This window comes from Phytophthora infestans, genomic scaffold (genome assembly GCF_000142945.1).
Source record: "Phytophthora infestans T30-4 supercont1.42 genomic scaffold, whole genome shotgun sequence".
Taxonomy (NCBI): domain Eukaryota; phylum Oomycota; class Peronosporomycetes; order Peronosporales; family Peronosporaceae; genus Phytophthora; species Phytophthora infestans.
Window position 1 is genome coordinate 413,785 of NW_003303717.1, and position 16,282 is coordinate 430,066.

The window sequence follows — 16,282 nt, forward strand, 5'->3', positions numbered from 1 at the left end:
CCTCCACTCGCGTTGGGTCGGACGGGCCCAAGTACCACAGGACTCACATTTCTCTCTCACGTGCACGAAGCAGAGTCGATCTCTATTCCACGCGTTGTTGCAGACCTTCACGCGCAGCGCCCCAATCGAATGATCCACAAGGATCTCCTCGCGATACGCCAACCAGTCGACAAAACTATCTCAAGCACGCGACATCCGGTTCTGTCGTCGGATGAAGGCACACCAGGAGCGACGAAGTCCCTCACGATCAGCGCCTTCGATGTTCTTCTTCCGCGTCGCGCGAAAGCGACGAATACAATTTTCATGGTGTCGCGTGTATCCGGATTCTCCGCTCCTGACAAGTCGTACAGGTCCTAGGAAACCAAAGCGTCATCCATCACACACGACCGCGTGCTTCTGGTGCTGATCCTCGTCACTGTTGGCGCTGCCGATGTCTCGGCTGCCAGGATTGCCGCCGTCGTCAGTGTGTTCACGCCTGCTTCTGTCACCAGCGTCGTATCGTCCTCGGCCATCTTCGCTCCGTTGGATTCCGAGTTTTTCTTCAAATGTGTTCCGTGCGCTTATGTTGCGTAAGCGAAACTTTGAGATGAGGGTGATGTAATGAGCCTAACTCCATTTACATAAGTAGGTAGATATTCCCTTAGCTATTACATAAGTAGGGAAAGTGGCACACGGGTAGCGTGTGCCAGGGTGTCATCATCTGATAGTTTTGTGCGTTTAGCACGACGTGCAGGCGCGGACGTGGTTAGCGCTCAGTACCTCAGCTGATAAAGGACAAGCCGGCATGGAAGGGGCAGATATACACGATCCATTGCGACTTCAGAGATATTCAATACAAATACTGCCACTTGTATCATACACTAGTACGGTTTATATAGACATTAAAATGTAGAAGTACTACCATACAATCTTTCTTGAGCTTATTGACAATATGTACACCATCAATCGGTGTGTAAAAACAAGAGTGAGCCGAGATCGTGCTCCGCCTACGTACGCAGAATTAATGTGATCTATGGAAGTTATTTTTTTTACGTGGGGTTGCTGACATCGAAGGAGACCTATTCAGCGAAGCCCTTCTTGATACTAGCGTTGTAGCGTCGACGCAGTCTCACCACACGCCCCCTGCATGTTACAGATGGGTTTTTATCCCACACCAAGAGCAAAAATGGAATTGAATTTAGCAAGAGACGTCAATATGGCTGCAAAGTGTGCTCGTGTTTTTCGACCAGCAAAGACACCATTGGCGACTGCGTTTCCCGTGTTGAGCGCTAAGATGAAAGGACGCGCGGCTAATTGGGAGCATGAGGCAGATCTACTTATGCCAAGCGGTTCGCCAGCACGACCCCAGCAACTTGGAGCATGATTTGGCACACCCCTCAAGGCATGGTAGTCATATACCCCCTGTCTTGAAGACAATTTCTATGCGCACAGCAGGCTCTAGCTCGCGCCACACCGAAGAAGGTATCAACGACAGCGGTGAAGAAGAAAGCTCATACAACGTCTCTTCAAGCGAGGCAGACAGCGAGATTAGCACAGGCGACGTACGCAGTATTGAAACAACATGTAAATAATGTATAGCACTCGATCTGTCGCGTGTGTTGACAGCTCGGTAAAACCTGTGATCCGCTAAATTGAATGTGTTTATACTATTTTGGAGCACATCTCAACATACGATGTAATATGATGAACTTAGTATTTCTAAACTACTAAACAGCTGGCAAAAAGTTAAAGGACATAACGTTACATTTAGTGCAATATCGAAACTCTGTATCAGCATCTCCAGCACTACACCCCGTTTTCGCGGGGGTGGACCATAAAGGATTTGCAAATAAACAAGATTTTAGCATACAAATTAAAGCTCATTTAAATTCAGGATCATCACATCCGGAAGTTTATCAAAGGTCCAAGGGCGCGAAAACGGGGTGCAGTACTGTAGTAACATGAAAATAAACTGATTATTCTCATTGGTGCGACAGCTCAAGTAAGCGATATAACAACCCTAAAAATAGAAAACCAGATGGAATTTATTTACTGGTCCTAATATTTAATAAGAGAGTGATTCACCCCCCGAGTGCAGCGCAGCTAGGGCCCGCAGACGATGCAAACGGGCTAGTGTCCTACCTTTTTCTCCAATTTAACCGTACTATACTATCTGTACACGTATACACGTCGATGCTTTGTTACGTCAGCCGGGCAAAATAATGAGTGTCTCTAATTGAAACATCTGGGTCAACGATGGTGATATTAACCCTTTCGCCAACACAGGTCAAAACGTGATTTTCCCACAAGCCAATTCGTATCGTGGTATTTGCAAATTCGACTCAGAATCTGATGATTCCTGCAGTGGTTTTGTACAATTTCGAGTTGTTTTTGTACTTTGTGCTCAAACTTTGACCAGCTTTAACTACTCAAAATTATGGGCGGGTAGAGCGTTATACTTTTATTTTATTTGAAAAAAAACTGTTCTGACACTGGGAATGCTATTTTTTTCAGACCCCGTCTGACCGCCGGGCAGAACCCACACAAGCATTCAACATGTAAGACAAACCACCTCGACCAGACCCTGAACTTCAGGGCTCACTGATAAGCGATTGCTAACGCAGTTCAAGGAGGTATACAACACGCGTTAGATTTTCGGCCAATCTCTGCGCTTTCATGACGTCGGTCGTGTCGACATGGAGATATAAATTCGCTTCATAGCCACGCATACATGCGACGTGCCAACGCGATTTAACACTACTGTATGTAATCGCCCACATGTACAGTACTGCACCCCGATTTCGCGGGGGTGGACCATATAGGATTTGCAAGTAAATTATATTTTAGCTTACAAGCTTCAGTTTATTTGGATTTAGTTTTATCACATCCGGAAGTTTATCAGAGGTCCAAGGGCGCGAAAACGGGGTGCAGTACTGTACATGTACTTTTGTTTCGCTCGGTATTCCAGACGATTTCGATATTTGATACAGACAGACAATCCTCTTTGGAGTGGTATTCCAAATAGTGATACCCACTAGATAAGAGGTTGGAGTGGTCTCTCGCTGACCGTCAGCTTACAAGAACAAGTAAAAAAACTTACAACTTAAACTTCCAGCTTGTACGTACCACCGATGACGATTATTAGTATTCAAAGGTTATTAAATATCGGGAATATTCTTTTGGTGAGCTACGTTGGTTCGTCAGCAGTTCTTTAATGAACTTCAGGTACGTTGCGTGCGCGCGCGACATCGTCGCAGCAAGCTCATCAGTGACGGTGTCCTCCTCTTCACGCGCTCACTTTTCACTATGGTAGTTCAGAAGACGTGTGTGCTTCCAACAGCTCGCAAAGCTGGATGCAGGTATAGAATTCTATAGCTCCACGCCCCAACTAAGAGCTTGACGCAGCTCACACTGTACAGGCTAGATAAAGGCGACGGTACGTTGAAATTTGGATTGAGTGAGGCGTACGAATAGAGTGCGACGTTGGTAAAGAAAAAAGAAGTACCGGTAGCATACAAAAAAAAGTATAATAATACCTCGTAGTACCTTTTAGCCTTTAAATGTTTTGCAGATTTAAATGGTCAGTCCGAATTTTACGGTACATGTACAGCTCTGAATAGTGATTCCTTCGGATAGTGATGAAAAGGGGCTCCGACGGTATCATTGCAAAGAGGTTTGTCTGTATTTCAGCAAAATGCTTTTCTGCAATTTGTTTAATTGAATCAGTGAAGCTCGAAGTTATTATAAAGACGTCATCTTGATTCAGAAAACCCCATTTTATTCCGCGTAGCTATATTGGTCGAGGGAATGAAATTCGCGTAGCTGATGGCGCACCAAACTGAAAAACGGATTAATTAACTGTAAACAACAGCTGCAAAGAACAAAGAGAAGTTGTTGTGGGCGCCTTTTGCAGCAAATTGCACACGGGAAAAAGATTCACAGCCAGCTCAAGGCAAACTCGTGTTCCCCGCCGTCTCCCTTTAAATCAAAGATCAAAGATTCAAAGACTTGCATTCGGCTGCGGCGTTAAATGCGGTCTCGGCGGCGCGGCGTCTATAACTGCGCACGAAGCAGCCCTTGAATCGCAAACTGAAGCATAAAGAAACGCCTCCTCAACTGCAACCTGGGGTTGTGACTGATTTTAACTTGGCTCCGATATGGTTTAACGAAAAACACAATCCAGCTGGAAGGCGCGTATCCTTGACACCGCGCTCGACAGCGCCACCAGCAGCATGGCGCGGGCGAGACAGCTCCCGGTGTGCCTCAACTCATTTTCAAATCGAACGTCTTGCGACAACCTCTGCGAACGACCCAACCACCATGGCCATGACCCTGCTGCCCAGCTTTAAAACGTTCCTACAGAACTCGGCCACGCCACAACCGCCGTCGCCGCTTTTGAGTAGCGAGTCACGCCCGCAAAGTCCCTGCAACTCGCCCTACGATTGGCATCAAGCCACTCTCATCAACAGCGGCATTCAGCTGCCCTACTACAGCAACTATAACTACCGGCACAGCCTGTCGCCCGCGTCCAGTTCGTGCCCCGAGCTCGAGGAAAAGACTATGTCGCCCAGTCGCCGCACGGGCTTGAAACGCCCGCTACGTAGCGTAGGTCTTAGCACTTCCCCGCTGTCACCCTCCACCCCTTGTGGCAAGGTAAGCAAGCGCGTCAAGAAGAAATACCTCAAGGAGCGCGAGCGGTGTGAGATTGTGCGCCGTGTTCGTGCTGGAGAGAAACAGGCTCACCTTGCCAAGGAATTCGGCGTCTCGCGTGCCGCCGTGTGCTACCTGCTCAAGCATCAGATAGAGATCATGCGCCGCTCGTCGCAGCACCTCTGAATATTAACATCAACCACAAACGGCAGCTCGATAGCAGAATGGATTATTATTATTTTAATGATAGCAAGGATCATCAATACTAAGTACTATTAATACGTACATGTACTGTAGTACTAGTACTGGTAGTACATTTTGGTGCAATGTGTAAAGCCAAGGCTTTAACCTTAATTATTTTTTTCGAAAAAAAATATAATATTCGGAATAGCTGGTATCACCGACAGTGAAAAAAAACTACAGTAGTAATACATGGACGTAGCACATGAATTGGGTGGGGTGGAAAGACATGTTGTGAACGGGACAGCCCGTGTCTTTGCGGCGGCGGATGGGGAGAGTCAAAAATACTTTCTTTCAGTTGTCAACTACTTGTTGGGTAACCAAATGGTGAGCTCCGCCGGGCCTTGCCGCCCCCGTATTTCGGTTCATCGGGAGAAAAAGCCGTGCATTTGCTTCGCAATAATAAAATTATACTTTCTTGTGAAGCAATAATAAATATTGCCGAAATTTATCTCTATTATCCAATATCTTCGATCACTTTCACAGCACTGGAGCATTCTGGAAGAGCAGCCTTATCTAATATTTCAAGTAGTAGTTAGCTCTGGAATTTAATATGAAAAACTTCAGCTACGTTAATGCAATACAAACACTTTCTTTTGAGGTGTTGAAGAAACTGTTGAGGTCTGTCTCTATGAAGTATAGACAGTTGGAACTCACGACCAGCACTACTATACAATAATTCGCGGTTATTTGTTGGGGTCAATGAAATTCTCGTACAGGGACAAGCGATGCAATAATCAATGCCAAAAACCGCTACTTATTGCTTCGCAATTTCGAAATCCAAGAAGAAAAAGCTCGCTGCTTGTGCTTCTTCCAAGCCCTGATACCACCAAACTGAAAATAAATGATGGGGGTACCTCATTGTAACGGGGTACGTAGCCCTAAGTGTGCGCTGGTTACATGAAGTGTGACACTTCACACTTCAGGAGTATGACACGTCATACTCCGGGATATTTGGTACAAGGTACCAAGGTCGTTCAAAACCATTGGTCAAACGACATTGCATTTCTATAGATAACTTATAGTTTGTATTAAACCCAAACTTAATCTACCTATAAATATACTCAGTTTACAATCTACCTTAATTAGGTCACTTCGCTCTCTTTAATTAAAGAGGGGACCTGTGAACTGCCGTTCACTGAGAGTTTGTATACTATCGGAAGATAACTTCATCTAGCGCAAGGTGCTGTGTGACCCCGTCACACTTGGTAGCACTAGTAGTCAATCCACGCCACCGCGGGTAGACTACCTGAACCTCTCCGAAGTTCGTTGCCATGATTAGGAACGATTTCTCCCATTTGAACGACTCTCAGTTCGAGTCGGTTCGGAAGATGGCAGGCATCTTCGGGATGGAGACCCTGCAGAGCCTGGTGGTGTCAACGCCGGCTGAGCAGCTCAAGCGCGTCAATGCATTTGACGCGTACGAGCAAAGCCTCATCGCGCATGTGCGGGAGAACCTGCAGGCTCCGGCGGCGGAAGCAAATCCGCCTCACCCGAAGCCAATACGACTGAAGGTTAAACCATATGAAGGGAAGGAAGGCGAGAACCTTCACTTCTGGGTCCGAGAAGTAGAGCTCGCGATGGACGCGGCTCTGATCTCGACCAAGCAACTGCGTGTTGCTTTTGCACTCTCCAACCTTAGCGGCCGTGCTAAGAGTTGGGTGTACACACGGGAAGCAACATCCCCTGGATGTTTCACATCCTGGGCTCAGCTGTGCGAACAGCTCCGAGCCGCGTTCCTCCTGGCGAACTACGAGTACCGCCAGCGTTCGCGCTTCCTCGCGTGTAAACAAGGAAGGCGCGAGCTGCACGAGTATGTGCAAGAGATACGGGAGCTCACGGCGTCCCTAGTGGGAAACCCACTCAACGAACACATCAAGATGACTGTATTCATGGACGGCCTTCGAGTGGGGCCCGCACGCACTAAGCTGTTCCGGGTGCAGTCAAGCACCCTTGAAGAGGCGATTCAAGTGGCTCTTCAAAAAGAGTACAGCCATCGCCAGGCGCGTACGCCGGCGTCAGCGTGGCCTGGGAGTTCCTTGTCGGCTCCCGGTCGAACAAGCCCCAACGGACCAGTTCCCATGGAACTCGGGTTCGCCGAACAGCGTGACATCCGCTGCTTCGGCTGTGATAAGATGAGCCACTTCAAGCGCGACTGTCCCGCGTAAAGACTCCGCAGACGGTCCTTCCCCAAGCCCGTCCTCAAGGGTCGCTGGCAGAAGCCAGGATTCCGGGGACAGGGGAGCGCCGGGAACCAGTAGGGGCGGGGCGCCCTACTGGGGAAGAACTAAGTCTTCGTGATGGGTGCGCAGGTGGCGCGTACCACGGGGACTTAGCCCCTGAGAGTCTTCGTACTCTCGAATCGGCAAAGAGCAGCGGCGGGTTGCTCGTAGTACACGGATGTGTACGGGGATACGATCATCCCTATAGAATCTTGATCGACTCTGGGGCGTCGAAGAATTTCGCACGCCGCCAGACGGTTGCTCGTAACAGCAACAAGCTGTCCGATGCTCTGAGAGAAAGCAAGTAGAACGGGACGGTGTCAGTGCGACTGGCCGACGGGAAGGTCGTCACTGTCCCCAACGTCCAAGTGGATCTGGCTGTCAAGTTTGAAGACTTTGACAGCCTCGAACAGTTCACTGTTCTCGATATGGATCCATATGATATGATCCTGGGCATGCCCTGGCTTGAAAAGCACGAGCCCTGGATCGACTGGCGAGGCAAAGCAATCGGTGCCAGCCGCCCTGCGCAGTCCGACAGAGCATTGGTGATTCATGTTCCCACCTCTGTCAGGACCCGGGGCGCCCGCAAGGGCTGCCAGGGTACCAAAGCATCCGGCAGGTGCTTGGGAGTCGTCGACGTATATGACGACTCCGAGGATGTTTTGATGGTGGCCGCGCCCAGAAAAGGCGCTGACCAAGTGGGTAACTTAGGTCCACAGGCGGGTAACTTAGTTCCGCAGACAGCTGCAGCTGTCATGAACACTGAGAACAGCGTGTTCAGAGTGGGTAACAGAGTTCCACTCACGGTCGCCCAGACCTTAACTGAAGAGGAAGACGTCGGATACGCCTCCTGTGTGGGTAACACAGTGCCACACGTGGTCGCTCAGACCTTAACTGAAGAGGAAGGCGTTGAACACGCTTCCTGTGTGGGTACCACAGTACCACACGAGGCCACGCGTGCCTCGGATGTTGTAGCGACGACATCCCTAAACGTGGGCAGCAAAGCTCCCCGTCACAGCCGCCGTCGGCAACGACGCCGCCGCCGCCGCCTCAAGTCGGATCCGAACTTCGTTCCGATCGACGTCGCTTCAAGTGACTCGGAGTCCAGGGCCCGGGCTCCTCCAACAAGGCCGGTGGAAGAGTGTTATCACATCTTCTATGGCGAGACCGGCTTACCCGTCAAGGCATCTGGTGTCCACTTGGAACCGTTGCCAGAGGTTGCAGAGATACGGCACCTCGAGGAAATGACGGCTGAGTCTTTCCTGACCAACCTCAAGGCTGAAGAGATTGCTGAGATGGTACTCATGAGATCTGAGACCACTCAGAAGGAGCTGAACTCCTCCTCTGTCTTGGACGAGAACGTCCTAGAAGACATGAACAAGCAGCGTCAGGCGCGCTTAGGTTCTGAGATTCTCAAGAACCCAAGGATCCGGTGTATCCTTTGGTGACGGAGTACGCGGACGTGGTGAACGAACACCCACCGACCCAAATCCCACCGGATCGAGGCGTACGGCACAAGATTGATCTCGTGCCCGGCACAAAGTATTGTGTCACGAGGCAATGGCCTCTCCCGCGCGAACAGTGCGAGGTCATTGATGCTTTCTTCGCCGCGAAAGCGAAGGCAGGGATGGTGCGGGAGTCGAAATCCCCGCACTCGACGCCGACTTCCTGCGTTCGTAAGCCGAACGGAAAGTGGCGTCTGGCTCACGCTTATAACAAGCTGAACAACGCAACGGTGCCGGCCCAAACACCAATCCCACGAAAGGATGTGTTGTTGTTCAACATGGCCGGGAGCGTACTGTACAGTGCGCTGGATTTGGTAGACGGATACTACCAAATCCTGATGAGAGAGAGCAATATCCCGTTTACCGCGGTAAGCACTCCAAGCGGCATGCTTTGGGAGTGGCTCGTCATGCCGCAGGGCTTGTCTAACGCCCCGGCGACGTTCAATCGCCTGGTGACGCAATTGTTCCGCCCTTTGCGTACCTTCGTACGGACGTACTTCGACGACATATTCGTCCATAGCCGTGCCGAGGGGAGGCAAGACGGCCATGGAGGTGCATCTAGGCCACCTCCGTCGAGTGTTGGACGTAATGCGAGCGAACAAGCTCTACGCCAACATCGACAAGTGCGTTTTCGCGTCACCAGAGATTAAAGTTCTCGGTTGCTTCGTAAGCAACGTGGGCGTTCGGGCTGACCCAGACAGGGTCAAGGCCATAGCAGCATGGCCGACGCCCCGATCCCAGAAGGATCTTCAAAAGTGGTTGGGCTTGGCCAACTACCTTCACAAGTACAGCGCAGGGTACGCGGACTTCGCTAAGCCCTTGTCGAGCCTCCTTCAGAAGGACGTCGACTGGCGCTGGGAGCAAGAGCACCAGGATGCTTTTGACAGCATCAAGGCCAGTCTCCAAGAGGCCCCTGTCCTGGCCCTGCCGGACGAGACGAAGCCGTTTAGCGTCGTCTGCGATGCCTCCGATTACGCCATCGGATGTGCATTGCTGCAGGCCGACACGGCTGGACACGAACGAGTCATCTAGTTCCAATCCAGGCAGCTCAAAGCCGCCGAGCGGAACTACCCTGTCCACGACAAGGAGCTCCTGGCAATGAAATATGCCCTTGTGAAGTTCCGTGTTCACCTTCTGGGCTCTAGGCCCTTTGTGATCTACACAGACCACGCATCCTTGAGTACGGCGACTAACTCGCCTCACCTCTCCCAAAGGATGGCAAGGTGGCTGTCCTTCTTCGCGGAATACAACTTCCGCGTCGAATACAAGCCGGGCAAGCTCAAAGTGCTTGCGGACGCCCTCTCTCGGCGTCCCGACTATGAGTTGGCCCACATCACGCGGGTGACAACGGATCTATATGATCGGATACGCATGGCGTATCGGGACGATGAGGCTGTCGCGCCTATCGTCAAGTTCCTTATGGCCGGAACGAGCGCGAAGTCCGACTGGCTCTCGTCGCGACAGCGCTCACGGCTCCACCGATATGAGTTGAAGGAGGGCCTCCTCTATTATCGGGTGGAGCCAACTGATCCACCACGGGTGGTCGTACCCAACGACGAGGATCTTAAGTTCGGCATCCTCGCGGAGGCGCATGACGCGCCCTCCAGCGGCCACTTGGGCCGCGAGAAGACCTTTCTGTCGGTCTCTCAGTCCTTCTGGTGGACCCACATGTACAAGTGGGTCGCTCGGTACGTTAAGACATGCGAAAATGTCAGCGGGTCAAACCCGCAGGGCACTCTTCGGCCCCACTACAGAGCCTGCCCGTACCGGCTGACTGTTGGAAGTCGATGAGTCTTGACTTCATCTTTGGGCTTCCCGCCGACGGACACGGCAACACCGGAATTTTGGTGTTTGTGTGTCGGCTGAGCAAGATGGTACATCTTGCTCCAGCTCCCGTCACTGTTACGGGCGAACAAACCGCAAGGTCGCTCGTCGATGGCGTGTTCCGCTATCACGGTCTCCCGGAGACGATTGTCTCGGACCGAGACCCGCGGCTCACTGCCGCGTTTTGGATAACGCTGTTCCCTTTACTGGGAACTCGTCTGCAGATGTCCACTGCGGACCATCCGCAGACAGACGGCCAAACAGAGCGCGTCAATCGAGTGCTCGAGGACACTCTGTGCAGTGTGTGCGCGGCAGCACCACGTACGTGGTCGACGCAGCTTCCAGTTGTTGAGTTTGCGCTCAACAACGCGGTGCACGCGTCCACGGGGTTCACGCCGTTCTACTTGAACGGCTTCCGCCACCCCAGAGTGCCTCTCACTCTTCGAGGAGACACTGACTCCTCTATTCTAAGTGGGGGAGAGGCTCGGAAAGCCATTTCCTCCCAGGTCTCGGATGTGAGACCAGTTTCGCTGCGGAAACAGGTGGAATTCTTTATGGATACCAAGCTGAGCATTATCAGCAGGGTCCGCGATGCCATGTCAGCGGCCCAAGATAAACAAAAGGAGTACTCAGACAAACATGGAAGAGGAAACTTAAGTATATTTGAGGTTGGGGGCTTAGTGTTGCTAGACACGAGGAACCTACCTCTTGACACTGTCAGCTCTGTCGGCAGCGACAAGCTGAACCACCGCTTCATCGGACCTTTTGCAGTCCTGGCCAGACATGGTGCGTCGTACACCATCGACCTTCCAAAGTCAATGACGACGCACCCGACGTTCTATGTCGGACGTCTTAAGCGGTACTTTGACCCGCAGGGGGTTGCTGACTCGCAGACCCCCCTTGACCCAGCTCCTCGAAGCGAGGGCCGGTCACAGTCGTTGACGAGGTCGTCGGAGCAGGCACCCAAGCCTCGGTCGGGACGGCAAGGCTGCGGTCAAGACCGTACGCCGGAGGGGCTCCGTACGAACGGACCCCGGAGCCATACGCTGAGTACGTCGGGTACGCACCATACGCGTACGTCTGGGAGTGCGTCGAAGGGGGCTCCGGACGTGGCAACAGAGCCTCGATACGTCGGTTCATGCGGAAGGCCTCGTCCAGATCGGACGAAGAGGCCCGGCGATCCACCCGCAGATGCAGGCTCGCGACCTCACGCTCCAAGAGGCCCAGGTGGCCCGCAAGACGAGCGATCTCGCCTTGATTACCGGCCTGGGCGGCAGCATCGCCGCCAGTCCCAAGGCCAAGTGCAATCTCAAGCACGAGGACACGTTGACGGAGGCGGTCAACCTCAGGGTCCTGTGTCGGACCCGCAGTCGGAGCACTCGGACGAGAGTGGCTCTCGGGAGGCGCCGATTGCTCGTACTCGTACGAAGGCACCTCCGCCCCTGCTTAACCGGAATGGAGAAGTCCACTTCCACGTGGAGCAGATCCTCCAGGAGCAACGGCGTCGCGGTAAGCGACAGCTCCTCGTGAAGTGGAGGGGTTATGCCCCCTCCGAGAACTCGTGGGAGCCGATTGAACGGCTCCTGATTGACTGCTCGAAGGCTGTCGCAATCTGGGAGCAGAAGCGGCGGCAGCGTCATAAGTAGTCCGGGGCTTCTTGCCCGAACGGGGTACGGACGATGAATACATTCCGTACCCGCGCTCATTGTGAGCGCTAGAAGCCGCGCGCTTCAGGATGTCCCTTGGCAGCATACGCTTGCTGATCAAGTGGGCAAACCTCACACGAAGATCACGCTGGTCCAGGATGCGGGACAGCAGCTGATCTTCATGGAGTTCCCGTAACTCCGTGGGGGAGTACTTAAGAGTCTCCACCCACGCCCAGAACATGTCCTCACAAGAACTCCACGTGGGACAGGTCTCGGACATAACCCAGGGGTATCCTCAAAGTGGATAGAGACCACCCCGGGTCTCGGGCTTCTTACGACAAGTCGTGAAGTCCTTAAGGGGAATGCGGTGTGGCGCGAGAAGCACACACCGAGCAGCCTCCAAGTTGTCGACGAACAACTGTTCTTTCTGAACAAGGGCTCGTTCATAGATACCCCTAGAAGTGTGGCCGCCCACAAGGCCACGAGGAGCGACGAGAAGCTCTAAGAAGAGGTCAGCCCCAGAGATCTCCTCGGGAGGCCAATACCCTCTTGAGTTGATGGCAGCTCCCTGGCTGACGGGTGCCACCACCGAACCCCCACGCACACGCTGGGCAGCTTGGAACTCCTCCTGCTGCTGGTCGAGGTTATTCGAGACCTCCCGGAGATCAGAGATAGCACCCTCCTCCTCCTCTTCTTCCTCCTTCTCCTCCTCTTCATCCGAGGAGTCAAAGATACTCCGATAGGAGCCACGAGTCTCCTTCTCCTCGCGGAGTGGAGACTTAGAGGCTCTACGCTTCTTTGAGGGATTTGGCGCCTTCGGCTTTAGAGGCCTTAGCATGCGCAAGACCCTCGGCAAGCGAGAGGCGTTTGCGAGGATTCTCTTCCTCATCGCCACCGGCTTTGGGAGCGCCTTTAGCCTTGGCGGCCGGACTCTCGGAGTGCACAGAAGTCCTGGGACTGTGATCACCTTGATCACTAGCGAGCGACTACACGCTGTCATCTTTGTGCTCACTGTGCACTGGGCTGTTCCCTCCCACAGAGCCCGCAGGAGCATCATGAGTGCTCTCGGACTCGGCATCGTCCTCACTGCCCGAGTTGAACTCACGTTCTACGAACCGAGGGTTCGGACGATTGTCTGAAGATGAGGGCGACGGACTGCGGCGCTTGCTTGCGCGCTTGTCCACAGCCGCGTCACCCGAGGAACCGATCGCCTCGGAGGCCACCTGAGTAGCCTCCTTGAGTGCAGAGCCTTTTCCGTGAGGCTTAGTGCTCTTGGCTTGCGCCTTACCGGCAGCAGCCTTGGCGCGGGTTTTAGCACCGCTCTTTGCAGTGCCACGAGGCATGATAACGGTCAAATTGGAGACCTAGACGAAGAGCGCACAGGTTGCTGCTCGAGGCTCTAACTATGAATTGATCCTCCGCCGCGCTCGCGCGGCCAAGTCGATGGTTTTCGACTTTGAGAATGAGAGTTTGTGACGAACACCTCTTCATTCTGATTGGTCGGTAAACCGAACCTAAGTGGGGGAGGATGTAACGGGGTACGTAGCCCTAAGTGTACCCTGGTTACATGAAGTGTGACACTTCACACTTCAGGAGTATGACACGTCATACTCCGGGATATTTGGTACAAGGTACCAAGGTCGTTCAAAGCCAACCATTGGTTAAATGACATTGCATTTCTATAGGTAACTAATAGTTTGTATTAAACCCAAACTTAACCTACCTATAAATATACTCAGTTTACAATCTACCTTATTTAGGTCACTTCGCTCTCTTTAACTAAAGAGGGGACCTGTGAACTGCCGTTCACTGAGAGTTTGTATACTCTCGGAGGATAACTTCCTCTAGCGCAAGGTGCTGTGTGACCCCATCACACTCATAACATGGTAAACCACAATGACATGTGAGAAGACTGCAAAGCTCGATACATTCCTTTTTTCTGCTCAGCTGTATTTTTGCCAATAATTGAGTCAAATGTAAATTAAATTAAAATCGGGTCGGATCGGTCCAATAATTTGTGTATTTAAAAAAATGTCCGACCTTTAAAGATTACCAAGCTAATACATGCACGAGCAGTCTGGACTGCCAGCTCAGGTATGCATGCCTTGTCACATATTGAGTTTCATTTCTGTAATACAAGGTCGCGTGTGCGCATGCTACGTGCTCAATGCTTTCGTACTGGTAAGTAGATTGCCATTAGTGCTAGTATGTGGCTGCTCAGAATTGCTAAAAAAAAATATAAGAGGTATGCAACGTTTTGGACGTGCACCACCTTGAACAATGCTATCCACCTCTGGTTTTATCTACATGTCAATACCAGATCCTTTCGGTGCGTTAGCGTCTGGCTATGGGTACCACTAACTCCTACTTCGTATGAAGAAGTCGTTGTGGAATCAGTAGAGCTGAACGCTGAAATCTTAAGGATTCGTAGACGACGAGAGCACGCCTCATGCGAGATGCAAGTGTAGACGCTCTTGCGACGTTCTGACGGCCCAGACGTGCGTAGATGGTTGTATTCAGATGTGTCGACACTGTGTAGCGCAGTAACAGCAGCATCTTCTGTAAATGTGTTGCGATAAACCGGGATGAACTCTGTGCGACGTTATCAGTATCACCCTCAGGCGGGGAGACCTCTGGATCTTGTTCATCGTCGCTCATGACTGCGGTTATTGATGAATGCGCCGTCTCATGTCATACCAGGATGTCGAAAAATATCAATATGTTGTAACACACACAGCTGTAATACAAATAAACGGGACATAGTACATTAATGCCACTATTTCACTATTGAAATGCATCCTTTTTTAGAAGTGTTGAATTCCATCCTTTTTTCTATTGAAAATAATCTATTTCCCGGAGGACTCGCATGCTGTCAGATTCCAGCTCGCTCAAGACACCAGCATTGTCGAGGCTGCATCCAGTCATCAGTTTACATCTATTTAAATGAGGCGTTGCTTTAGCTTTAAAGCACCTTTGCTTTTTGTGTTTTGAAAAAAAACATGTAACAGGCCAAGTGCCAAGCAGATTCAAGTCATTCTTCGCACTCGGCAGCGCTGTGGAGAAGAGTCGCGACGCACTGGAGCACGTGTTGACGTCGTTGCAAAACTGCGTTGTGAACCAGCAGCATGGCCCTGTGAGGCTAGCCGCTTACCGGATTTTGTGATGTGAGTGATAAGCGCAACCCATTGAGTGCTCTAAAAGGCAACCTATTTGACAATGCGTATTCTTTGATGTCATTGTTTCCGACGGGGTAATAGACGAAGACGAGAATGCAGCAGTCATATGCATACAGTGCAGCTCGAGTCTGGACAGCGAGGCATATGGCGCATCGACCTTTTCGGAGGACAGTTTTAACTGCAGGTCGTCAAAGTGACCGCGGGAACGTGTTGGGGTACTCCTCCCCTCAGGTCTTCTTCTCGAGTGTACATTATAATTGGAACATGTTTAATGGCAAAGTGTGTACTTCGCGAGGTTCTTCATACAGCGTATTTGCCTGTCATATCTGCTGTAGATGTGACAGGGCCTATGGCTACATAAACTCTATTTAGACACGAAATACGTCTGGGTAAACTCGCTAGCTCTATATTAAGCAGCTATCTTATTTTTGTATTATTTATGCTTATCATCAATCTTTTGATAAATATCTTCGCATTTTCAAACCTTCGACATCTTTGTCAGCTCGTCATTCGCGAATTAGGCGCCAGAATAGCAAAAAATATTCAGCTATTACTATGACCGCAAGCTGCAATCAACACTGCACCCAATGCAGGCAGCGTGGTCTGTCTCTACCTTGCTGTATCGTAACCTCAGTGACTATGATACGTCGAAGCCACTCCACGCTGTTCTGGCAGCTACGCTGCGTTGATGACACGTCGGACGAGGAGAGCGGCCAGCCGAACCTCCTTGTCATTAAAACGGCTGTTTTGCAGTGTTTTGTTAGCAGTTACAATCTGCCTTATTTACTAGCTCGGCGATTCCGAGGCACCTAGCGTCAGTGGCGTCCGTCGCCACTCTGTCTTGTTTGGCTAGCGCTGCCGCAGCCTTAGCCCGGCTGTTCGCCTCCAGCCTGCAGTCGATGTACTTCGACCTGGCTCCGTAAGGAACTTGATCTTACCTCAAGACCAGGGAGGAAAGGGATTTCGGAGCCTCTCCCCCACTTACACTTGAGTCTCTCGTGGCTTGTGATAGACACTGGCAGCACGACGGCTACCTGTCG

General features: G+C 51.5%; 1 protein-coding gene across 1 annotated transcript; it reads left to right on the forward strand.

The window, feature by feature from the left end:
• Positions 1-4,026: 4,026 nt before the first annotated feature.
• On the forward strand, positions 4,027-4,931 carry PITG_15534 (uncharacterized protein; the record flags this gene model as incomplete). Its single annotated transcript, XM_002897642.1, has 1 exon — positions 4,027-4,931. The coding sequence occupies one exon, from the start codon at positions 4,300-4,302 to the stop codon at positions 4,813-4,815; it is 516 nt and encodes a 171-aa protein (XP_002897688.1).
• Positions 4,932-16,282: the final 11,351 nt, after the last annotated feature.